This window comes from Strix aluco, chromosome 4, assembly GCF_031877795.1.
Source record: "Strix aluco isolate bStrAlu1 chromosome 4, bStrAlu1.hap1, whole genome shotgun sequence".
NCBI classification, from domain to species: Eukaryota; Metazoa; Chordata; class Aves; order Strigiformes; family Strigidae; genus Strix; species Strix aluco.
The window spans coordinates 16,069,608-16,095,697 of NC_133934.1; the positions used below are offsets into that span (position 1 = coordinate 16,069,608).

Genomic DNA, 26,090 nt, shown 5'->3' on the forward strand with positions numbered 1-26,090 from the left:
TTCTGTCCCTCCAGAGATCCCTTGCCTTCCCTGCAGAACAGCATCTACTCCCTCTCTCCATGTTGCTTAATCCTTCAGAATTATCTCTGACCTTCCTGCTCAGCCTGGTGGAACCTGGGCCATAGCAATGGCAAAGGCACCCCTGAATCCTCAGCCACAGCTGTTGCAGCACTTCAAAGGCAGCTACCACAGCTAAGGATTTAGACTGCAGCTGGAATCCAAAGGCTCAAGGTGGGGTCCCCAGGGCTGAGCAAAAAGAGCAAAGCTCATTTGTAAGGATTAAAATGTGGACAGGTAATGGATCTAAATGGAGCGGGAAGGGTAAGGAAAGGCAGGGAGAGTGGAAGTCAGTATACAATACAGAAAATCTGAGGAGGTTAAGAGGGGCAGCAAAAGGAGGGGCTGGGGGCACCGAAGACAAGAGATTTCTAGTTAGCATAAATAATATACATGTATGTTAGGGAGGAAGAATGAGAGCAGCTTGGAAATGTAAACAAAAATATCTTCAGAGGAGGTAGGGCTTTAACACAGAAAATGGTGAAAAGATCAAAGAAAATACAAAAGGATGTACAAGTCAGAGACAGCTAGAAAAAGAGGCACTGAGAATAAAAGATCGTGATGAGACAAAGACATAAAATCCATCTGTAAAACAGCTTGGACTGGTACATGTATCAGCCTTCATATTGCAGGATTACTCCAAATGTAAAAACAAAAGTTTTTTATTATTTAGGGTAATAACAGGCTTTGCATATCAAGTTATGAAAAAGCATTTTCTTCTGAAAAGGAAGATTACAGAAATTTTTAAGTGAAAAGCACTGTTTGGTTTTTAAGATCATGTTACATATTATTTGGGAAGCAGGACTATGAAGTTGACTCGCATGCACTAGAGAAAGATGGGTCTAGTCATCTAGCTGAGCCAGGTTGTGCTCAGCTCCTCAGAGGGGGCAGTTCTCATGAATATTTCAATGTATGGGCAGAGTTCAGGACACAAACACACCAAGAAATCTGAGGATTCAGAAAAATACACATGCTTTGGAGGGCAGAAACTTGTAAACTTACTGGCTACTTCGGAAAAACTTTGAACAGAAGTTCCCATCTGGTGGAAGACAGTTCACCTTTCAGTTGCATTTAACTATAAGGTAAAGCTATGCAATGGGGCACAAACTCCATGGGACAGGAGCAAGAACACAGACTGTAATCTTACAATAAATAATTTACTGCAAATTAACAACACCTACCTTAGTGTAGAATAATTTCTCAATATCTCAGCTTGTTTCTTAGAATTTCCCACATTTGAATAATAAAATACTACAACACTAAGTCATTATCATGTAATTATAAAACTATGTGCTTCAACATTCAAGCTGCATGTTGAATGGTTTAAAAATTAACTTAGCTTTTCAATGAACTTGGAATATACCAAAATAATAACAAATAGCATATTTTTGCCATCTGCAATCTTTTTCTTTAAACATGATTAAAATAGTTAACTATTTTATTAAATTACTAATAGTTTAATAGCCCCAACTATTAAGGACTTGCTTGAACAGCTTAACAGGAACTCTCACTTGAAGGACCTTGTCATTTTCACTTGTGATATACAAGCTTCCTTCACTCAGCCTCACTAATTTTCTAAATCTCCAAATGTTTTGTTGTACTTTATAAGAAAACACGTTCTAGAGTTAAAACAGGTAAATATTTCTCGTTTGGAAATAAATTGGCTTAATTTTTTTTCTCTCCTTAGCTTTCTATTCAGATGTGCCAGCAGAGAACTGCATGTCTAAAGGAGACTGCTAGAAAAAGAGCAGAGGAGAAATGTGATGATCAGAAAGCAGACAGCTTTTTATTTGTCGTTTACTCTGAACTAAAAAGAAAAGAGTACCAGGCCAAAAGTCATTCAGTTAGTTATTAAAAGACTGATCCTAATTGATCTATCAACAGTTTCTAATGCATGCTGAATATATCACTCAACATTTACAGCCCAAACTGTTGAATGAGGTTCATCCATATTCATGAAGACATACGAGCGTATCTACTACTGCAAGAAGTAATGCTGATGAGGTAATAAAAATACACAAGAACACTAGTATTTTTCAAAGCATCCATGAAGACAACTTGAAACTTCAGAAAAGTAACTATTTTTATATTACAGCTTTATTTCAAGCACTGTTTCTTACTGGATACAATTTGGACATTTTGTACTGCATATATATATATTAATGGAATATTTTCCAAATTATCCCTAGATAAAATATATTATGTGCTTAAAATTATTCCAGCAATAGCTTTTCCAAGTTACATTTTGCTGAGCGTTAGTTCAGATCACAGGAGAAAAAAAGAAAAAAAAAATTTAAAAATGCTTTGGCAAAATACTATTCCACGGTGATGTCTTTAAAAGTATTCTGAATGCAGGACTTCTTCATCCATTTTTATTCCAGTATCAGTCAAACAGATAGGAGGAAACATATAAACACAGTTATACTGCTTTATTTAAATATAATTTAAAAGAATATAGAGCTTAATTTTTCAAAATGTGTGTTTTCCTGTTTGAATTTTGGTCAGTCAGAAAACTGCCTGCTGCTTCTCAACGTACAGTGGTGCAACACATTTTTGAAACCTCTAATTGCATTGTTGTGATGGTCACTATTAAAACCAAGTTCCTGGTAATCCCAAAGCCTGTGTCAAGGTAGGAGGACTGCCAAAGGTATCAAAACAGAGGAGAATAGCATGGTCATTGAACAGCACACATGGAGCTTCTAGGAGGATTAACGGTTCTTGTCACAGGCTCCTGACTGTAGTTGACAATATCTGCCTTCACCACCCTCTGTCATAAAAGAAAACACAGCAACGATCAGAAAATATAATCTTCACACTGGCAAAGCATTCAACAGATATTTTACTATTAAATATGAAGGTAAAAAAATTAGGCAAAATTTTTTCATTACCTTACAGAAAATCTTATCAGGTACTAATTCTCATTCTAAAATACTAAGAAGGAGGAAGTGCTTGGTAGGTTTTCACAACACTACAAATGGAATACGACTTTTTTGCAAAAGTAATGAATACAGCTTTACTTCCATGAAAAGTGTTTTGCATGGAAAAAATAAAACAGTATTTGTTTACAAAGACTATGGTATGCATTCTTTAAGAATAACTGCCTAAATTGTAACTGGAAGTTGTATGTAAGTTTTTCTGTCTTTACTCCAAGCACTTCACAGGAAAATATGGACAGAATTCAAAGCAAATTTCAAATACAACCATATTTCAAAGAAGCTTTGATAGACAGACAAAGACTAAATTAACATAAAAAGAACCTCTGCATACCATGAATATTTCTTTTCTAATACAGATCCAGCAGATATTACCCATTCTATTTACAAACCATTCGATAAGGCTCTTGGTCTCTCCTATATATGAGGAGAAGAAAATGAGAGTCTAATGTTGTGTCCATTTCAATCTGAGGCAGCTATGTAACGTTTTGAATATACAGCACTGAAGGACCTTCACAGTAACATGCATTATTTCAAAGTTTCTATGAACTATCTGGTTATCAGAAACATTATGTAATTGTACACAGAGTTCCAAATTATTATCTTAAGTATTACAAGTGCTTATAGATATAAAATATGTTTTTCCAATAGAACTTACTGTAACAGTTGTTACTTCACATAAAAACAATGCAACTTGAAAAAAAACCCAAGTTTTCCATCAATACCTGAACTACTGCATTGAGCAGACTTTGCTCTGGCAGTTGGAAATGCCGTGACGTTGGTTATCTTCTTCAGGATATTTCACTAGTTCTGCCCTGACAACATGCTGTTAATCATGTATCAACATAATGGATAGAAGGCAAGGAGAAGAATGTAAAAAGAGAAGGAAAAAAATAATTGAGAGATTGATCAGTAGTTGAAAAGAATGAATGAATGACATTAAAGGACTATGCAGAAGCAAAAGCAAAGTGCATTTCTTTTCAGGTCTTATGCTGATACAAGAGCAACATGTCTAGCTGAAAGCATCACTATCAGCATCAGGGCTGCTTCCCAAGCTTCTTCAAGGACATGCCCTTTCAAAGCACCAAAGTGAAATATTCATGCGTGCAATTAACAGAAGTGTATTAAAGCAAGAGAAGGGACAGAACAAAAAGGAAGGCAATTCAGTGGAAGAAAAGATGACAATGGCCTATTTCTTTAAGTCTAAGGTACTTAAATATTACATTAGCCAGCTTCCTACCAACAATTGTAACAAGAGTATTAGATGTACACATGCATCTCTTCCACTACATAACTATTGCATTATAACTAAATATATAATCAGAAACAGTGACATAAATTAACAACCTCACATCCAAGTGCTGCAAGGTTTGATTTTTCTTTACTTCATATAAAAAGGCTCTCATTTTTCCCCTTAAAGATAAACAAAACTGTTGAAAGTTCTCTCACTATTAATACAGTGTTCATGCAAAGGGGATAAAAATTCATAGAACAGTATCAGCAAAGATGTAACAGAGGAGGTAGGTCTGCTATGAAAGATACCCTAAAGCAAATTAATAATTTTTTATTAAAATTTCAATTTTTACACAACATATTTTCAAGGTTAAAATGAATAGATAAATGAGTAAATGCTATTATTTTAAAGGAAACAATATATAAACTGCATTATATGAATATATAATCAGTATATGTTAAAGATTACCTCTGTAAATAAAACCTGTATGTCAAACAAGCAATAATAATTGAATTGGCTGGTAAGGGATCTGGATTTATTAGCTGCTGATGTACTCTTCTTGAGTTTAATTGATCACATTCATATTATCTTATCTAGTGGACAACACTCATGATTTACTGGACTCCTGGCCTGATGTTATCAAGGCAAAGGTTGCCAAATCCCATGTAAAGCAGTAGTAGGAGCTTTAGCATTAAACAGTGTTATCTGACCTCACAGGACCTAGTTTCTTCATACCAATCTTTTGACTACAGCTGGGGGGGGAAGAAAAAAAAAAAGAGTCTTGCAATCAGTAGGCAATTAATTGTTCCTCAAAACACTGCTCTAAATCCCATCCATAAACACAGGCAGGTTAGTGACCCATGCTTAGCCACGTTGTAGCAAGAAACTGACTATCATAAATGACTTGGATTTTCTAAAGGAATTTCTCCTAAATAAGAGTAAAAAAATACCACTGCAACATCTCTTTTATTAACTTCATGGTTAATTAAAAACTGGGGTTTCTTTGTATCAGTTTCTACATCAGGCATATCATTGCCACGGTTCAAACCATTGTCAATAATGAGAAATAACCTTTCTTGGTGCAGGTGCTCTGAATTCCAGATTTGACTTCTCTGCCAAACATTTTACTGTGCAAAGCTGGCACACACACCCTGGTTTGCTGAACTGGCATTCAAATAAAGAGAAAACTACACATCACTTACAAAAATGCTAGCTCTTGCCAATGCCAAGGAACAAAGCTGTACCCCATGCAGTTTTTACACTACGATTGAAAGTAAAAAATATAGAAAGAAAAACATTTGATTAGTAAAGGAGTTATTTCCTCAAATTTCATCAGACCCTCGTAATTTAAAAGGGAGAGTATTTTGAGGACTGAATATAAGTCAGAATCTGCAATTTTCTTACTTTGGAACTGTTCCACTTTAAAAATATGTTCTACTTTCCAGTCACGCATAAAGAGTAATCTAGTTCTTTGTTTCACCACAGTTTTGTTCAAATAAAGGTTTGATTAACAGTCATCTCAGCATGTTAACAGACAAGGTTTAGTAGCTCTAGCTGAGATAATTTAAAAACTTACCACCCCCAAATGTCTGTCCTATTCCTCTGCTGGAGTTCACTGCTGACAAAGGAGAGCTGGTGGAATGTAACGTGTACTTGCACCTCATCCGCTTCAGCACAAAGTCTGGCAGCTTCACTTAAAAACAACTTTCAGCAGCAGTTTAAGCTAAGCTGCTCAACTTCACCCTGATGTGGCCAAGGCACATGATCACCTTCCATTTTCTGATTCTGCTGTGGGAGTGATAAATTCCAGCAAAAGGGCAGTAACAAATAGCTTGGGTTGCGTTAATATCTTAAACTGCTGCAGCTGTTTTCTAAAACAACGCATGCTAAATAATTCAATTTCTAAGGCTTGTTCTTGCAATTAATTAAAAGAAGTTATGTTATTAATTTGAAAGGGACCAAGAACCCCATCCACTTTTCACAAAACCTTTTGCAGTTCTGCCAGTCATCAAAGCTCAGGAGTCAAGCCCCACAAATTCATACAAGTTAAAATAATGTGTTTGGGATAGCTGTAACTTTAACTACCTGCGAGTCACTTCTAAGATCTTCATAGTGACTGTGACAATTATAACTGATTTTAAACACAAGAAATATGATCTTCAGGCATAAAATCAGAAGTGTTAGAAATATTTTTTTAAAGAGTATTCTCAATATCAGACAATCAGGAATAATGAAGAAATATGTAACAAAACATAATTCACATATAGCATTTCACTGTTGGCATTTTACACAAACTCAGTATTTCATCTCATACTTTGTTACCACCTAGACTGAATGAAGACATCTGATATTCTCTGATATTAACGCAGCAACCTTCTAATTTTTCAAAACAAGGATATCTCACATTACACAAAGTATGGGAAATTCAAAGATATAATCCAGCATGTAAACAGTGAACATTTGTAAAAACTAAAATGTATTTTACTCTTTGTTTAAGGATTAAATCTTTGTCAAAGATTACATCTAAGTCAATATTTCCATACCTACCGATTTAATGATGTCACACTCATCCTGTGTTGTTTTTATTTCTTTAGAGATTTTATCTAGCATCCATCTATCTATCTACTTTTATAGTCCAATAGCTAGAGCACTAAATGCCTAAAAATTTTAAGGAACACATTCACATAACTGTTGCACAATTTAAGGAAGCCCTGCGCCCATTTTACAGATGGAAGGAAATGAAAGGAAATGGAAAAAAAACCCCAAACAAACCACCACCACACTAAGGGACCTGTACCTGTCATAAAAAAAAGTCTGTGGCAAACCAGAAACCTACTAATAACAACATCATCTAACACCACCTCCTTCCAGCCAAGAGACCAGCTCCATGCTTTTGGGAAACAGCATCTACACATTACTTCAATTAGGCTTTTCCACTGCAGACTAATAAATTTCTCTCAAGAAATCTCCTTTTATTAATCTCCCTGAGGATATGAAGGTTAAAGTTTTCCTTCTCCAGTTTTGTGTAGAGACTTTCCCTTTTCTGTCTTAAGAAGTGACCAGGGTATTTGGTTCCATACGACAATGAACCTTAAGATACAGCTAACAGACAGACACTCCAATACAATTCCCATTGGTTTCTCACTGACTGAAATTGGGGCAATTCCTACAGCCCATTCAAAATAGCACTCTCAAAGGAAGCAAACGTTTTACTGGTAACAAAGAGCTATTCCTTGTTCAGAGTAGATTGAAACTATGCATGATTAGCAGAACTTTGCAAAGTCAGGCAGTTGCTTTCCAGCTCTCACTCTTCAGTTACATGCACAGCGTAGCACCACTTAGTGACTTCCATTGTACCTGAATGGCAACAATGAAGTTTCTTTCGTGTCCAACTCCATTTACTGGCTTTGTTTCTTTGTTTCTTCTTTTGTTGTTGTTCTTCATTTTTCAGGGTTTTTTTTACCTTTTTTTATCACTATAGCTTGGATTCACATTAACAGTAACGTATGGGCCACAGTGAGTATTTAATTTATGCATATTAACTATTTATAGACTATTGCTACTGCAATTTATGTAATAGTGACTTTGTCTGATCCACACATTGCATATACCATTGATCTGCTCAACAAAATTGAAAACGAATTACAATACTAAGGTAGGAGGAAGCCTACTTAAAGCTGATACCAATTTGACGTGGAAAGTTATGTACTCTTGAGTCAGGACTATATAGAGGTTCTTACTTTAAAAACAAGCTAAAAATAGACACTTTCTTTACAAAGCTACAATTTTGTGTATAGCTCCACTTATCATATTCTCTTTTTAATTTAAGGTACTTCCATACCTATCTACAAGCTTACACCTGAGTTACCAGGACACAACACCACACAGCACAGAGAGGTCTAAGACTGATGTTCCAGTGCTAGCTAAACAAGCAAAGAAAAATTAAAGAATTCTTTATGTGCTGAATTATTTATATGCAAATAATCATATAGCTCAGAACAATAAATGGATGGTACCTTAGTAGTAAAAGATCATTGAAAAGGCACACTCAATATTTATCTATAAATTACAGCTTTTCGAAGCTACTTAGCTTTGCTTGTTAGGTATATACTATAAGTGTATTTTACCATTTTACTGTTTGCAATACAGTTTTCTAGTTAACCACTTCAACACAGTCTGTAAACACTGCTGTGGCAAACACTTTCAGAAATTACATATTTATTGTATATTTCAAAAAGCAGGAGACCAAGCTGTACATAAGAAAAGTTTTGCCTTTTTTTTTTTTTTAATAAACTTGTTGACTGATTTTGTGGTACTTGTTTAATATTAGTATTAACTAGCAGTTCCAGGATATCACACCACTAGAATGGCTACCTTTTGGTTCAATAAGTAAATTTAAAGTAAGTGTAGTTATTCAAAATGTCATTATACAGTAAGGGTTACCTCAGCAGTATAATCTTTGTTTTTGAGGTTTCTGAAACTGGGTTTGTATAAAACTTTTTGGTTTAAACCTATGCACACAGTCTTACTGGCAGGAAAATTATTTTTAGAAGCAGGAACTAGGAAGAAGGAGGTGGTAAGGGAAAAGGCGTTATAGTAGGAAACCTCTTGCTGCTTGCTTATTTGACCAATTAACATATTTCTGATCTCATAACTTTCACTGATTAAAACTAAGTGACTTCCAACTCTGGTAGATACAGTTAAGCAAGTACTCGCATTTCACTTATTATAGTTACAGTTCAAATTTTTAAAAATAGCGAAAACATCTTTTTCCAATTAATTCGTAAGGTCCTAAAACAATGCTCTCAGAGACATTTTGCATACAGCAATTACTGAACAGCATGAACTGAGAAAGCTCTGCTACAGTTCAGAGCAGGACATGCAGCAGGGTTTTGCCATGTGTTCACAGCGATATTGCTATATTCACATCCCTAACTCACTGCTAACCAATGTAAAAGAATGGGGGACAACCTTCTTGATGACCTTCCCACCTACTGCCGGGAAACATTCTCCCCTCTCTCAGCCCTTTCTTACTGCAGAGGAAATGGCAGAAATTCCTCAAGCTAACACTCATAACACAAAGAACAAAACAGAAAATGCAAGGGCAGAAACTATGCACCTCCTTTAGGGGGAGATTATTTGGGACTGGTACAGTGAGAAAAATAATTGCAGATGCCAGGGAGCTGTAACAGCTACCCAAACACACGATTCCACAGGTCTGCCTGTTGTTGAGACTGGGTATACTGAACCAGAATAGGATTCATTTCTCATTTGCGCGTCCGAATAAAATGGGAAATAGTGACATTACAAAGTCAATATTCCTTCCCCAAGGCAGACAGTCATTACAGTGACTACTGAGGTCCTGTATTATACAGGCACACAATGAAGACTGAAATCTGAGATTAACCAAACACAGGACTTTACATAGTTAATTCCTGACTCTCTGATTGGCAAATAATATTTTTTCCCTATTTTTTCTTGTTTCAGCAAGTTTATCATGATGGATAAATAGTTATTATATTTTAAAAATAGCTGTTGTGAAAGTAAATAATTGTCTTCAGAACAACAGATGCAGCTTGATTTAAAGGACAGTTATTAATTTGCAATGAGATTACTTTTTTAATAATAAATAAAAAAAACTAAGAAAAAGCATGTATTTGTGGAAAGTCACCTGTGATTGTTCCAATTCTGCTTTGTTTAATTTGATGCCAAGTATGTCAGCAGCAATTCTCTGAAAACACAGGAAGACCTATGGAAAAAAAACTTAAATTGCATTTAAATGATTAAAAACAGACATCCTTGAGGTTCTTTCAAATATATCAAACCATTCTTGAACTGTAAACAATGAGATATACAAAATTATGACCTGTGCAAAACAGATCTGAAAATAACCTCATCTGGTACATTCAATTTTGTTTAAAAATTGGAGAAAACAATTCAACAATGGTACAAGGAATGAACAGTATGGTGGATTGTTAAGCAGCACTTCTACTCTGTCTCCAGAGACCTAAGTTTAAACAACGTTTTACACAACCCTCCTCTCAAATACTATTCTCAGTGCTATAAAATATGAATAAGGGTATTCACCAACGTTTAGCACAAAAATACATTACCAGTGTATTGTGCAATAAAGATGTAGGCTTCTGAAATTGAGAACAACAGAACTGTGCATCAACATCATCAAAATCTCTACTGCACACGTTTAAAAAACATTAGCAATATGAAAACCAAGTAATGATACATTTGTTCTGTAGAGTATTACAAAACATTATGGGTGTTCTACTGAACAGAAGTATCTAATAAACAATCAATAAGTTGTATGGCGTGCAGCAGCCTGGCAGCATTAGACTTTGGACATGGTTTGACAGATAACATTGGGTGGCGATGCTATCTTAAATAACTCCTTTACTTCACCTCAATCCAGTCCAGCAATCTTACTGTTTAGGCAGCTGCATTTGAAATGAGATTAAAGAACACAACAGATGTTAAAGAGAAGCAGCTTAAGCTTGCACTGCTGCTGAACACTGTATTGTCAAGCTACACATTATATTTTATCTATACGGTTATTCGGCTGAGCTCACAGTCTAAACTACTAACAAACATTGCTTCACATTGTACAGCTGCCACCCCCAAAAAGTAAGGCCTGTGTAAGTGCTTTTAGTAATTTTCAACAAAAATTTTAAAAAATACCATTTACACAATCTCTTCTTCCACCTGAGATGGAAACCAGTAACAAGTTAGTGGCACAACCAACAAACCACAATAGCTTCCAAAATAATTTCTCTCTCTGAACTACTTGGTCTACTACTGGTCTATTCTACTAGCATTCACACAGCAAGAACAGAAATCCTGAACAGGCTTACCTTTTCCAGAGACCTACTTTAATCCACCGGGCTCTCACGTGTACTGAGCTAGATCACCTACCATGAGGCTGCTTTGTGCACAAAACATCAGGCACGAGTTCACTGCTTTAGTTATGCAATTTGATGCACAGTAAGACAGTTAGCTATACTAAGTCTTTCATAATTTTTTTTCTCCCCTGAGGAGACTTTTGGGATTTTCTATGTAAATAAAATTATCTTTTGCAAATAAGTCTGTTGGAAAGATCTGAGGTAAACAAAACAGATCACTTCTTTTATCTTAACTGAGTATTTAAGACTCCTCTAGCCTATATCCACAGTAGCAATGGATGGCCTCTTCTTAAATCACTGTCTAGGGTATACACTCTGTCTTTCCTGTACAACTACCCAAATATATGAAGATTTTGAAAGGCCAGTGTGCAGAAACAGTGAAAGGGTTAATTCAAATCTATATTGAAACTAAAAATGAACTACTGTAAACTATGGCTCATACCTTCCTTTGTTAGTAGATATTTAAACAGAAATTTCTGGTTAATGCTTTCCAGGTATGTTGAGATTTACCTTTTGTTTTAAACAGTAAGTTTAAAAAAAGTACAATCAGTATATATAGTGGAATGCTGCTGTAATTCATTAATCAATGAAAAAGACGTAATGAAGATTCCTTCATAATTTGTAATGTTAAACATATCAACCTTATAAAAAGAACTGCTTCTTCTTCTCTATTAACAAATCCCACAAAAAAGTTGTCTCCTTGAGAAAGGAATACATTTTATCAGATGCACACTTCATTGAGTGAAGTACTAGAAAATTTTTCTTGTTTCTAGCATAAAAAGCGTGAATTTTCACTCTTTAAACAAAAAACTATGCCAAAGATTTAACACAAACTATAAGCAGAATCAGGACTCACTGCATCTGTAACAACAATATTGTTAGACTTTACAAAAAAAGTATCATCTTATAAAATTAGGCAGTCCACTGCAGAAGTTTCATTGAAGGTCTTAAAACAAGTGATTCCATTTGTGTTACAGAATTATACTTCCATATAATCAAATGTGGTCTTACCATTCAATAACATAAAGCAAGTAACATTAAGGAGACAGATACAGGACTGTTTTATGGGAATGACAAAGTCATTAGGCATGTGACAGAAATCAATCAAAAGAATACAATGTGATTTAATTTGATTGATACAGTCTGAAAAAGAACCTTTTCTTCCAACTAAAACAAATAACCCGGTTAGCTCAGAGTCAAAAGATTGTTCAAAAATGTGCTCTGCAAAGCATTACAAATACCAGAACCAAATTTCAATGGATCTGAAGAGGGAGTGTCTCTCATGGCCCAGGACCCCTATTAAAAACTTTGATTGCAACAGGGTCTTGTGACAATATCAGCTGTTGAAAGTTTCTGTACTGACAGCCTATAGATGGGACTCCACCTGGAATGCAGGAATACATTAAGTACAGGCTGACAGCAAACAGAGAACCAGCTGGTCTCAGTTCTCATGCCGATGTATAAGCTAGACCATTTCCATATTCAAATCTATACCTCAAACTGCAAATCAAATGAGAAGCCACTGTAATAAAGAATATATACAATCACACAAATATCTATTTTTCATGCAACTAGGCAGGCAGAAAGGACCTGCAGCAACCAAAGTTCTCAATGGTTTGATATGTGAAGTATAAAAAAAACCTTCTGCATCTTTAAGAAAAAAATCTACAAAGATTTTATTTTTCTTACTTACAGAATCTCCTGTCTTGGCCGACACAAAATGGCTACTGAAATTGTTTTCCTGACAAAATCGCTGATGTTTGTCAACTTTCACTGTGCGCATATGCTCCAAGTCAACTAAAAATAAGTTGAAAGAGGAAAAAATTAATGCAATGGAGCCCATTTAGTTACCTGTCTTAGAAATTATTCATTGGAAACACATTATATGCAATCTTTTCCTTTACAGGTGTACACAAATGCAAATTTCCTTCTTTTTATAATAATTTGCCAAAATAAAATTAACAAATTACATCAGATTAATTTTATTTGCAAAACTAAAATGCAACATGATTAAAACCATATGGTCAAATGCAACAAATTCTTATCTGAAATAACAGACAAATCTGTTTCTGGATACACACAAACAATTTGTAACAACTTTACTGCTAACTACATACAAAAACCTGAGACAGAACTAAATTTTGCACATTCTGTTTGCAAGCATGACACATATTGGAGATCTAAAGACTTTTACAAAATGGAGTTCACCAAGCACATCTAAATCTACATAATTTTTATAAGTAAAAAATGTAAACAAGTTATAAAGAACTTTATTGCAGAACGTGGTAGAGCAAAAACATTCATTATAATAAAAAATTAAGTGAATAGAACTACTGATGCTTCATTGCTTGTATACAAAGCTTTCAATTCCACAAAGGTATGGTTCAGAAAATTAAAACCAGTAAAAAGCGTATTTCAAGACTCACATACATTTTCATTTTTATCATTTTACAACGACTGGAAGCAGAGCAAAGCTTTCAAATGGTATTTTATGCTGAAAAGCACTGGTTGCTTCCAAAACAACATGGAACTCAAGTCTTGCACAGGTTTTATTGTGTACATTCCAGCTTCTCCAAATCTGATCCTAAGGTAACTGGAAACTATATTGAACAGTTTCTCTTTTTATTGCATTCAAGTTCCTATAAGGGTGTTGACTCAATGCCGTCAAATTATAAGGCAAATATATTCGCAAGGATTTAAGGACAACCAGGCTCTTTGAGTCAATACAGGAAAAAAAAACTTAAACTGATTTCCTGAGGAAGGGACCCAACTGACTTGTAAAAACTTGTAAATTTGCAAATCTAGTAAGCCTGCATAATAGTGTCATTTGATTATCAGCTGAAAAAATGCTCTCCTACTACATAAAAGGCTTTATTTTAAAATGATATTGGAGGTCTTTAATTTGTAGGCTCTGGAGATTTTCTCTTGGAGATTTTTAGTCTAACAGGGGATTCCTACACCCCATTTATACTGCTTACCTTAGTTAATGAGAAGTTTTTGCCACATATTACTGTTACTTGCACATCAGTAAGGCCTTGTTTATAAGAACAGGTCTAAAATCATCCAGTTACAGGCAATAATTTGTGAAGGACTAAAATACTAAGCTATTAACACTAATGTTTGTAATACAGTTTTTCATAATACTAAATGTAGAATATATAGTTTCATAAAAAATAGGAAGAACAAATACATTTACTAAGACAAAACCCAAAGTCGGTAACAATTTTGTTAAAAACTCATGCAGTCTATGTAACAGCTACTTAACTTTTTTCTCTGAAAAATAACTACCAGAGGAGTGCCTCTGTTGAAAAGCCTTTAAGAACAAAATACAGCATACTGCCTAAAACATATCATTATTAACTATTATTTTTACTCTTCACATATTATCTTTAAGTGCAGCTTGGAAAACACAACGGTAAGATTACTCTTTGGGGAAAAATAAATAATTTCTTTACTTTTATTTGATGAGCTCTTAAAGGAACCCTAACCCCACCTCCAAATTTCACTCACTGTATTTCTTTGACTATACCAGAACTTCAAAAACCTACACACAATTACAATAAAAATAAAATAAATAGATAGACAGCATTTACACTGTGTCTCTCTAAAATACCATAGCATGCTTATGTAAGTCCATAAAGACAAGCTCACAAGTTACAATCTCTCTCAAACTCTCTTTCCAAAAAGGAACGAATAGGGAGTGGAAGAACACAACAGCATGCTAAAAGGTGGATGAATTTTCAGGATGAAAATGCCACTGCCATATTGGAAATTATATTCTCAAATGCCTCCTATTTTCTATTTGAAGAAACATCAAGAATAATATATGGTGAGCGGAGCATATACTTTACCACAGTAGAGAAATTAAAAGTACACAAGATCCTAGAAACTAACACACTGGAAGTGAAAATCAAGATGAAATTATGTTTCTGAATTTCGTGTAATTCTCGGTCCCTTTCTCCACTTACAAGTATTTCACCTTGTGCCTTCTGAATTATGGGCAGTCTGCTGTGAACTGTACTGTTACTGTTACGCTAGATAACTGCCAGGTAACTGTCCGTGTGCACACTCTCAGCCCACAGTAAATGTAAGGCAATTCATGTTACATTAGCTCTCAATGAAAGAGGGCACAGTTTTAGTACAAGAAAAGGGTTTCAAGCGTTAATAAATATTTAACTATACAAAGTTGCAGTTTGCAGTCAATGAAAGACGACTATGCTAACTCAAATTACTTTGCATTGCTACAGGCTAAAGGCACAATCACAGATGGTTACTGAAGATCAGCTAAAATACAGTGAATAGTTACCCTCTGGTCCTTTTTTTGAACATCTGATGTTGGTCAGCTCAACAGGCAGAATTCTTAGCACCCCAGGAGATAAGTCTTCTCCAGCTTTTACTTAGATATCACAGCAAAAAGACTTTAAGAACGGATTTGGAGGAGAAAAATGATTTTCTAAAAGTATGTTTATAAGGAATGCAGGGACTTTCTATAAAGAAAACTAACAGCTGGCCAATGTGGGCTCATATGATGAGCCAATTAACAGCAGGAGTAGGTATCTTGGGATGAAGGATGATACTAGAATGCACTTAAGGCATGCAAACTTTAAAGGCAAAGACAAATAACTTTTGGATAGAAAGAAAGAGAATCAGATACATAAATACAGTTTGATTTTACAAACCAGGAAAATGATCTTGCAGAATATTCTAAATGACTAGATAACATTGCATTGGCCAAGAAAAAGGAATTACTGAAATTAAGATGCAAAATAAGAACATTTTAACTGTGGTAATGGTTATGATAGGCCATATCTAACAAAGGTCTCAAAGAAAGAATCTGCAAGATTTGGACACGCATCAAACACAAACATTTAGAGAAAGGCCCAAAGTGAAGTTTACATGCCAGATGGTACAGTCATCCTCCTCATCTGAAGTGAATGAGAAAGAAGACAACAGCAGGGGAAAATTAATAGCCCCATTTTTACCAAGTAGCATATAAACTGATGGCTAGAAATTCACAATGGGATATCTAAAGGAGACACAAGGATTTTAGTTTGAAAAGTGAAAAGAGATTTAACTATTTGCAAACAGTGAATCTCTAAAGCACACAAATGTTACAAACCAGTACTCTGTGTTAAGTGCTTGGATACAAACTGCTATCTACATTAATAAATTATGTTTTCTGATCATGAAAAGCTAAAGCAACCCCAAGATGTGTACATTTTACAGGATACAGTGAGAGTATTTTTTTTAATCTATCATTCCTAAAACTCTAAAAGGTCTTAAAAATGGGACCAACAGGCAGGAACGGCAGTTAAAGTATAAGTTAGCAAAGCAATAGTTAAAATGGCAAAAGCAGTACATTGCTAATACCTTGACTGTACAGGAACCACTTAGTATATTTGCATTAAATGGAATACTTAAACCACATGAAAATTGAAATCAGGAGAAGCAGAGGGACATCATGAGCAATGGGGGCGGGGGGGAGAGAGAGAGATGTCATAGTAATGTTTCCCTGATTGGCCTGATGAGGACAGAGAAAGGGGTTTATCAGCCCCCAAAGTAATTTTGAAGTCCCTTTCTAAGAAAAGGCATCCACAATATGGGCTGCTGCAGTTTGCTCATTTTTATGTCTGAAATACACACTAAAAACCTCATGTGACAACTACAAAAAAAAAAAAAAAAAAACAACACACCATGGTTGCCAGATATTCTCCAAAAATTATCTCCATTGCCTTACTTTTACTCTCTTGAAACTTCTTCTAACTAACAAGAGCCCAACTTTTTGTTTCTCTGGAATAAAACTAAACATTCGCCTTTAAGCTTGTCTAGTGTGAAGAGTCATTTCAATTAAAGCTAGCAAGATAAATTTCTGCTCTATAACTAACAGATCTATATGCATTTGTACATACAGATATCCCATAAAGACACTGGCACAACAAAAATAGTTTAGAAACTTCAGGAATTCAGACATGACTTCCACCAAGCCAAACAGATCCAAGTGAAAACGTCCCCTCAGAAATGAAACCAGCATAGATCAGTGTCTGCTGTAGCAAAAGTAGGTAAAGCTTACTAAAATACTTGCTTCTCATGAACTCTGGAGAGTTCAATTTTGATTTGTAGGTAAGACTAAACAGAGACCTAGTGAGGTGAAAAAAGAAAAAAAAAGAATCTAGGAGAGAAGTATGGAACTCCCACAGAAATCCCAAAGATACTCCCTTTAAGGCATTCCTACAGATGTCAGAAGAAAAACAGGTAAGAAGAACACTGCAGAATTTAGGTAAGGAAAAAGATGTAAACACCATCATGGTCACCTCTGTGGAGATCAAACGACATTTCAAAGACAAGCACAAAACAGTAATTTTAAATTAGGACCAGAAAGATTTGGTTAGGTCACATCTTCAGGTGATTTATACAAACAACATTTTCATTATCCTTTGAATTGCTGCTATACATCATTTATTTGCAGTGAAAAGCTGATAGACAGTGCTAACTCAACATGGAAAAGGAAACCATACTTTAAATGACTGCAAAGCTAGATATCAAACAACAGAAAATTTCTAAGCAAACACTTATGGCAGTATAAACAGTTATTCAAAGTCAAATGCCTATATAACTTCACTTGAGAAAGTCACTGAAATTTTAGTTTATTGGGTAGTAGCAAGGGAATAGAAAAACACTAGAAAGGGCTAGATAAAACACAAATGGGGGCTTTACAATCTACCTACACAGAGCCATTCGACAGCAAGTCAGTCTTGATTGAATAATTCTGCTACTTTTGACTTGAGACTCTGAAACCACCAATGGTAAATAAAATAATGACAAAGTCAATTCTTTTACACATGTTTACATGTTTAGATACATATACCATTCCATAAGATAAAAAAAGGCCTGCCACAAGCCATGTAGCACCACTGTGTAGGGACAAATGATCATTTCTATTCCATTACACCATATATATGTGGAAACCAATAGTCAAGCAGCTTAAATCCTACTTTAGCTCACCTGCTTCACTGAAATGAACTAGAACAAATATAATGAGCTGACCAGCATTTGCTTCAAGGAATAAAGTGTGATATCAAATCCCACAGCTGTATTGTCTTAAAATTAAGGCAATAATAAAACACATGTAACAATTTACCATAATACAACTGGTAGAAACACAAAGCCAGTAATATTTTAAAATATGTATCATCAGTTAGAAGAATGATGAATGTTCTGGTTTTACAATCTTTCAAAAATGCCAAAAATGTAATAACAGTATATTTTAATTTAAATATTGTCACACAAGCAAATAACTGCACATATTCTAAAAAGACAAAAGAACATCATTTATGCAGAATGTAAAAGCTGCTACTCATGCTATTTATGCCCCTTTCCCACAGGGCTGCCAGTCTCTTCTTTCATAACATCACTGGAGAAGAACTCCATGTAAAACTACAGGGTTTTTTTTAAGTCGGAAAACATCCATTTTGCATGAATCTTCCTTTTAGGTAATTCTGGAAGAAACACAAATATATAGCTTGTACAGGTACTTCCAAGCAGCTGAAAAAATATGACAGTACTTGTTCAGAATGGCATAAAGAGCTGAGCAGCATGCATAATGCATGTTAAGCAAGTCTGACTGTTTAATAGTTTGTTGGCACTTCTCCTGGATCGTGAGATTACATTTGCAAACTATAAGGCACTATACAGTCATTTTACATGATTATACCAGTGATAACTAACCTAACCACTTTCTAAACTGTATGTATAAAAAGAAACATGAAAGAGACAGTTTAGAGAATTTCAGTAAAGGGACACCTCTCCACACAAATCTGACAGTCTTTCACTTTTAAAGCTTGCAATTGTAATAACTGCGAGGGACTCTGTAACAAAGGGGCAGTTCTCCTGTTTAAGTTGAACTTTTTCTTTTAATTGATAATTACAGTGTTTCCCATTAAAACTGGTATTACCACATAAATGAATCTACAACTATCTAGTTTTGTAGTTATGCATATTATAACTATTTCATATTTGAATATAATTAAGGGTAGTTTTAAAGTTATGAGTAAACATCTGTATTAATCTATGGTATCACACAAAAATATATTTTTTTATAGTATGCTGTGAAAAATGAAATATAAATCTTTCTGCAAAGTATTTGCAGCTGTTCACACAAGGTATACAATTACATAATGTTTAAATAATGAGCTATCACGATTAGCCCACACAGACATGACAAGTAAAATGCTTTAATAATTTATTAATTTGATTTACATGTGCTTAAAATTATGTACATATTTTCCCCTCTGAAAATACTCCAGGGTCATAAAAAAGGGGGCTGTACATGGCAATCTCTTTTTCATCCTATTTTCTGGTATAATTTCAGACTGATTTCTTAAGAACAAACATAGCTTGAGCACCTGAAAACCTAACAGACTGAAGACAACAATACTGTTATACAGTATCATCCTCATGCAGTGCACACTGCTCAACAAGTCCAGTCAGTGTAAGCTCGGAGTGTGAAGTTTCTGCTTCTCCTGTGTATAAGCGAAAGTGCATGAAAAAGGGAATAAAAGAGGGATTTCTCTAAGACATGCCAAATACCCACTTTCTAAAGAATAAAACAGAAATCATGATGAACACTGGGAGCAGCATGCTAGGCAACAGGATTTACTGCTCAGTTTATCAGATCTCTGCCCCACAGCACCTCAGCAGAGCACAACCTCAGCAGGTCCCACCACTCTGGCCAGAAAGAACCCCTCCCAGGCCTCTTCTGCCATTAGCAATATTACCCAATTTTAATTCTAATTCTGCCATCACTCCAAAGAAAATAGAAAAAAAAGCAACAATAAAAACTTCCCCAGCTTTTTATTGCTCAGCTTACCAGTAACCTACTGCTTTCCCACTAAAAGATGGAGCTATTTCATTATGCCTTAGGTTTTAAAGAATATTTTAATGGATTACTTAGAACCTCAAGCAAGTGCACTTTCATTTTCTAAGCAAGCACAAAGGTTCTGTGTAAATAAAAAAAATCATCTAACAAATATCTGATATTATTAATAATAATTATCTGATACAATAATAGTAAACAAAATTATGCACAAATAATAATAAATTAATTTGACAATAAATTGTACCAAGTCTGCAGTACTATCAGACTTTTTTTATTACCTGGCTTTTTAAAAATCAGTTTCAATTTGGTACTTTTCAATTATTATTACAGATCACACTTCTCAAATATTCAAACCTAAATGTTGGAGTGCAAACTGCAGCTTTTTGTAGTTAAATTTTTATTAATACTTTCAATCTTTTTCTCACACTAAAATTGTATAACTGCCAAGAAAAGAAAACTCTTTCATGGAAGTCCTGAAAACTATGCCACTACTCTGATTTAAGGAAGCTCAAAATGAAATATAAATATAGTTCCAGTACAGATTTTCTCAGTAATTTTTTTAGGTTATCAAGAAAACATCTAGAGTGTTGATCTGGTTATACTCATGTCAGACAAACTACGTGTCACATTAACTACCTCCAGGAAGTTATTCCAAACACAAAATAAACTGTTTATGCCCCTTCTCAGATAGATAGCATGACAGATTGTTATTAGTTGAAGACAGATGAAATACATTAATTTGATTGCAAGCATGTGTTTACTTTCTCACTGTCATGTACACTCTACTGCTGATGCTTCCCTATGAGGACATGGTAACAAATCAAACCTTGTATTAGAACACAGAATAATAATAGCTGGTGCTGCACTTTAATACTTAAAAAACTATACTTAACATTTCCAGCTAAAACAGGAAATTACTGGTTTCAGAAAGAAAAAAAATGATAGCTTAAAAACTCTTGTAATTTACACAAAACAGTGTAACACTTCCTCCTCTAAAAAAAATCAGAATTATCAGCAAATGTGCTTCTCCATTATTAAAGAAAAATATAACTTTCCAAAGGCCAAGTCTATAATCTGAGCTCCTTCTAAACCAAAACACAAATTCCTACAGATACAAGACAAGAAAATGTATGCCTAATATGGGAAAGGAAAGGTGAGCAATTCTTAGGTCTCTGCTTAAAAACAGAAAGGCATCTTGCCCATGAAGTGACGTTTGCCTGGTTTTATGCATAGCTCTCTTGTAGGCCTCCACTTATTTGCACAATGCCTATGTGGAATTCTCTTTCCTCTCAAAGTATGGCATACAAGACACAAAATCTGAGATGAGCTTCTTAGAATGAGAGTATCTCACACAAAAAATCGGGTTGATGATGCTAATAGTTTGTTCTAACACAGGAAATAATAAGAAAATGTGTTTAGCATGACAAGTTCTCTTTGATTTGTATTTATGGAAGTAGCTGCAGTCTTTATATTAAGTTTTCTACCAAAAAAAAATCCCATATCAAGAGAGACTTTCCAATACTGCTAAACAGTAAATGATTCTTTCTAAAGCTATAAAACATAGAGGTTCTTGTGCATCTTTAGAAGACAAAAGGTTAATGAAGTTAACATTTCCAAGATTTAAAATAGGTTTCAACAAAAAACAAGAAGAGCAGCCAGAAGCAAATGTCTCCATCTCAGCACACCAAGCGCAGCTAACTATAGAAGACACAATGTGACAGGATTCTTGTCTAACAACAAGCATGTATAATGTTTGGTAGATGACAGGTCATTTTTAAGAAGATATGTTAACCTTTGCAAATATGAACAGCAGGCATCTTTTCATACCAGAGTAAGATTTCTCATAAAGAAAAAAAGAATACACCCAAGTTTCTTTTCAAAACTAAGATGACAGATGACTGCCTTATGCAGCTTGAGGAGACAGTTAAAGAGAAAATAAGAATATTTTTTTCTCAGCTAGACATTTCCCATTTTCATTTTTTAATAAATTCTTGCGACCATTTATCATTTGACTGAACAGACTAAGATTACACTGATAGTTAGAATCTGATCCTTTCTGTTAGGTACCTATACTCCTTATCCCTATCCCTAATGCAGACATTTTTGAAAACAAGTATTTGAAAAAGATGGTATTATTAAACAAATACACAACTGAGTCACCTTACAGCATTTCCTTAGGCTTAAAACATAATTGGAGCAACTCTGCCTTTTTTTGCCTTTTTAAAAGGGTATCATAAGGACACAGAAAGCAAGAGAAAGATGAAAGGCATGTGTCGACGGTCATTTCCCCACCCTGCAACTCAAGTGACTAAGTACATTGAAGATATATCTAGATGGCAGACAGTGGAATTGCAAAGAGATGACCAAGTTAGCTTGAAACACATTAATCTGGGCACAAGGACTTCAGATGTGGCAGCACAGACCTCTGTGCAGATGATTTCACCATGTATCTCTGTTTACTGTCTGCAGAGTACAGACCTAAACAAACACTCCCCTAGGGTAAGCTTAACAAATCAAGTGGGCATGTGAACGAAAGAACATGAAATAATTTTGTGCATACTGGTATGGAGAACAAACAGCCCAGCTTCAGCAAATTAATGCCGCTCTCCCTCCAAAGCATCATCTCACAGGACTTTAATGTTCTCTAATTTCACACCTTCGGTTAATTAGTTTTTACTTTCCACAGAGAAAGTGTCCTAAGATGACAAGCTCCTCCTGGAAAGAAGACAGTTTGTTCACTGTTGCTTTTTACCCAGTCACTCAGATTCTTACATGGCCCTTACCACCTGTTTATAAACACTTTGAAATTACTAACAAATCATCTGCCAATTCTCTTCCCAGTAAATTAGGCAAATACTATTCTTATTTTTACAAATGGAAAAATGAAACATATGAAAAGATAAATTTAAAGTCTTGCCTAAGATCACATGAAGTTTCACTGAACCATTAATTTATTGCTTTGTGCACTAAAACACCTTTCATCTTCTTTAACACTTGTGTTCAGGCTTCCTAATCTTTGTGCCAAGGAGAAATTTGATAGCAATTAGTTTTACCTCCTTATTAAGTTAAAGCTGTTAATTTGGACTCAAACACCTTTATAAATAACTATTTCCTGCAGACAAGGAGAAATGAAAAAATGGGTGGGACAGGAAAACACCCCCCAGCTGGATTTTTTTTTGCCATATAAATTCAATTACAAAAATCACTGGGCAGTCACAATGACCAGCACAGCACACACAGCTGAACGTGTTTATTGAATGACCCTGAGAAAGCAAAACAAAACAAACCAACCTGTATTCACACAGACCATAATCCAGGATATCCAACAACAGCTGGAATTCCAGTCCCCAAAGGCACCCTCTAACACACTGGCATTAGACAATGAAATGTCTAATGAAATTATAAATGACACAGTAATAGCATTATGGTGACCATGTTGGAGAAATGGCAGTTCTGTTAATAACCATTCTGTTACCATAACTCAGATATAATAGAGCATAAAAATATGTAATGATTATTTTGTATCTCTGAAACTCTAGCTGCAGCATTTCTTCTCACATTTTTAAAAGTTTCTACAAGTAAGAAATACAATATTTCACTTTTTGGATCCAACATCCTTCACAAACAGCGATTAAACATACACACGGAAAAAAACAAGTTTCAAGTGATATGTCATTTTCTAATTGCCAATGTTTTAGCGACACTAACAAGGAAAATCTACATTTTCCATCATCAATATAACACTATCCTTTACAGAGCAACATATCAGCAACACAGAATTACTTGATTCATAATCTTATAAGAATATTTTTAACACTATGATGACTGCAATACAAACTTTAAAGTGTTCCTATGAACTCCTCTGGATGAATTAATTTCTATGAACCTAACTTCAAAAAACATGTTTCTCTTCATATTCCACATTACCATTTTTGACAGTAGTTTCCAAACTTGCCTATACTGAACTTTAAAGACTGCCCAAGCGCTCTGAAACAAGACCTGCTGACAGAAAAATAATAACAGACCCTTCTTTGATTCGACATGAAACGATTTTCATCAGGTTTACTGAAACTTTTAAAAAGCTGCTTAAATTGATTTAGTTGAGCTACTAGTGATGAATTGCTGGACTTCTACATTTTTTTTCACAAAATAATTTCCCTCCTTGTAATATTAAATCTACTTTTTAGGATAGAGGTCAAAAAAGTGTAAAAAAATTAAAAATCTTAATTTGTCACTAATTCAGCTATAGATATCCTTTGCTTTGTTTTAACAATTTCATAAACTGAGTGTAAAAATTATATTACAGTACTGTGATTACTGAAATTCAAAGTTGAATATTTTTTTACATGTTCTTTAATACCTTAGTGAAGACATAAAGCTGTAATGTACTAAACATTCAGAAGATGGTGCTAGTCCAATATAGCTGCAAACCATGGATGGATCAGCTTTTCTTCATCTCTCTCATATATTTTCTCTAATTTTGACATATCTACTACATCATCGCTGAATTTATCAATCCCAGGACAAGGTACAGTCATCTTCAGTTAAATACTAAGAACAATACTAAATGATCTATCATTCCAAAATTCACACAGATATAGTGGATTGACAGCCATAAAATACAAAGCTCACTATAATTTCATAAACTCAAGGTCTTGGGATATTAATGAAAACTCCTACCACATTTCTTAGATCCTACCTTCAGTCACTCACATCTGCCTCCTTTTGCAGTCAACAGCAAGAGTTTCTGGCCACAGTTTCAAGACCTATCAATGCCAACATGAAAGCTCGGAAAATCTCACCAACTTGTCCCACTCCTGGTTGTTCATTCCCACACTCATGCCACAGCACACTATTCTCTCCTCACCTACTTAGGAGGCCATGCAACTCTTATGAGCACATGAGGCTCAATGAGCTGATCCATGTTAAAAATAGCCACTTCTTTTTGCAGTGTTCTATTTAACGCAGATCAAGTCACAGATCCAACTTCCCATGGGACAGCGGTGCTAACTTCAAGCTGTAAACTGGCTGCACCACAAAACCAACCGATCGTGGAACTGCAGCCTCCGTGAGCTCGGAAGAGCTGAATTCCTTGTCAGCATTCAAAAGGGCAGGCAAGTTAACAAAGTCAGACTCACTATTGCATAAGGAAAACTAAATTTTTCATGTTATTAAAGGCAGGTATCTCCTTATTGAGAGATTAGATGCAGCCTGTAATTATAGACAGAACACAAAACAAACCCCATCTACCTTACCTCCACTAAACCCCCACAAAATGTTAGACACATTTGCAGTTCTGCCTATAATTCAAACATTCTACAGTGTCTTGTAAGCTAGGTACAGTTGTACAATTTCTTCCAAAAATAGTAAATCCGGACATACTATAACATCAAGCAAAAAGCTTTACCCCTACATAGCAGTTCCTAAGACTGTTCTCAAAATAATGCATAGGAACATATCTCTGAGTAATGTATTTCATGAAGACATGGAAATGAACTATTAATACAAAACTTCTTCCTATAAAAAGCATTTACCTAATAAATAACAATTCCTCACAGGACCCACTCCAGCCTTCTTGATGGCTGCTGCTGCATCCATCTATACAGAACATTTCCACAGGTATACCTCTGCTGACTTCACGCCAATCAGCCACGTTAAAAAAGTGGCTGTCCTCTCAAGTGTTATGCTTTTATCCAATACTCTGAATTACTTGCTCCTAACAGAGCCAACCCAGGTCAGCTCCAGGGCCCTTCCACGCCTGATTCCATTGTTGCTTCCAGCAGATGTAATAAAGAGTTGGAGACACTTAGTGCTTCTCCTACTCTCCTCTGGGAGCTCTCCCACAACAAAACTTATAAATGAACATGAAATCATTCACTGGAATATAAAAACAAGCCTTAAATGTTCAAAGATCAGGCCAAGTCAGTATTATTGTTATTACAATAAACCTCCAGCATTAAGCAATTTCAGACATCAGTTCTTCTTCCAAACTTTTTCCAATGTAGAGGCAAGATTGGCACATATCTGAGTGAAATTACTCAGTTACTAGGCAATTTATTACTGCTTAACTGTTCCATGTG

The 26,090-nt window shown here is 35.0% G+C and overlaps 1 protein-coding gene across 5 annotated transcripts in view; it reads right to left on the reverse strand.

Annotated features, from left to right (window-relative positions):
- Positions 1-1,818: 1,818 nt before the first annotated feature.
- RAB28 (RAB28, member RAS oncogene family) overlaps positions 1,819-26,090 on the reverse strand; it is a 66,765-nt gene continuing 42,493 nt past the window's right edge. For 2 of the 5 annotated variants that reach the window (XM_074822142.1, XM_074822140.1), the window contains 4 exons: positions 12,829-12,932; positions 9,896-9,973; positions 3,716-3,816; positions 1,819-2,824 (listed from right to left, as the gene is read on the reverse strand). In XM_074822142.1, coding sequence (XP_074678243.1) covers positions 3,721-3,816; positions 9,896-9,973; positions 12,829-12,932 — 278 coding nt within the window. In that variant the 3' untranslated portion in view covers positions 1,819-2,824; positions 3,716-3,720. Of the gene's footprint in view, positions 2,825-3,715; positions 3,817-5,800; positions 6,013-9,895; positions 9,974-12,828; positions 12,933-26,090 lie in introns of all 5 variants that reach the window. The other 3 variants (XM_074822143.1, XM_074822141.1, XR_012623029.1) reach the window with 2 other exon arrangements.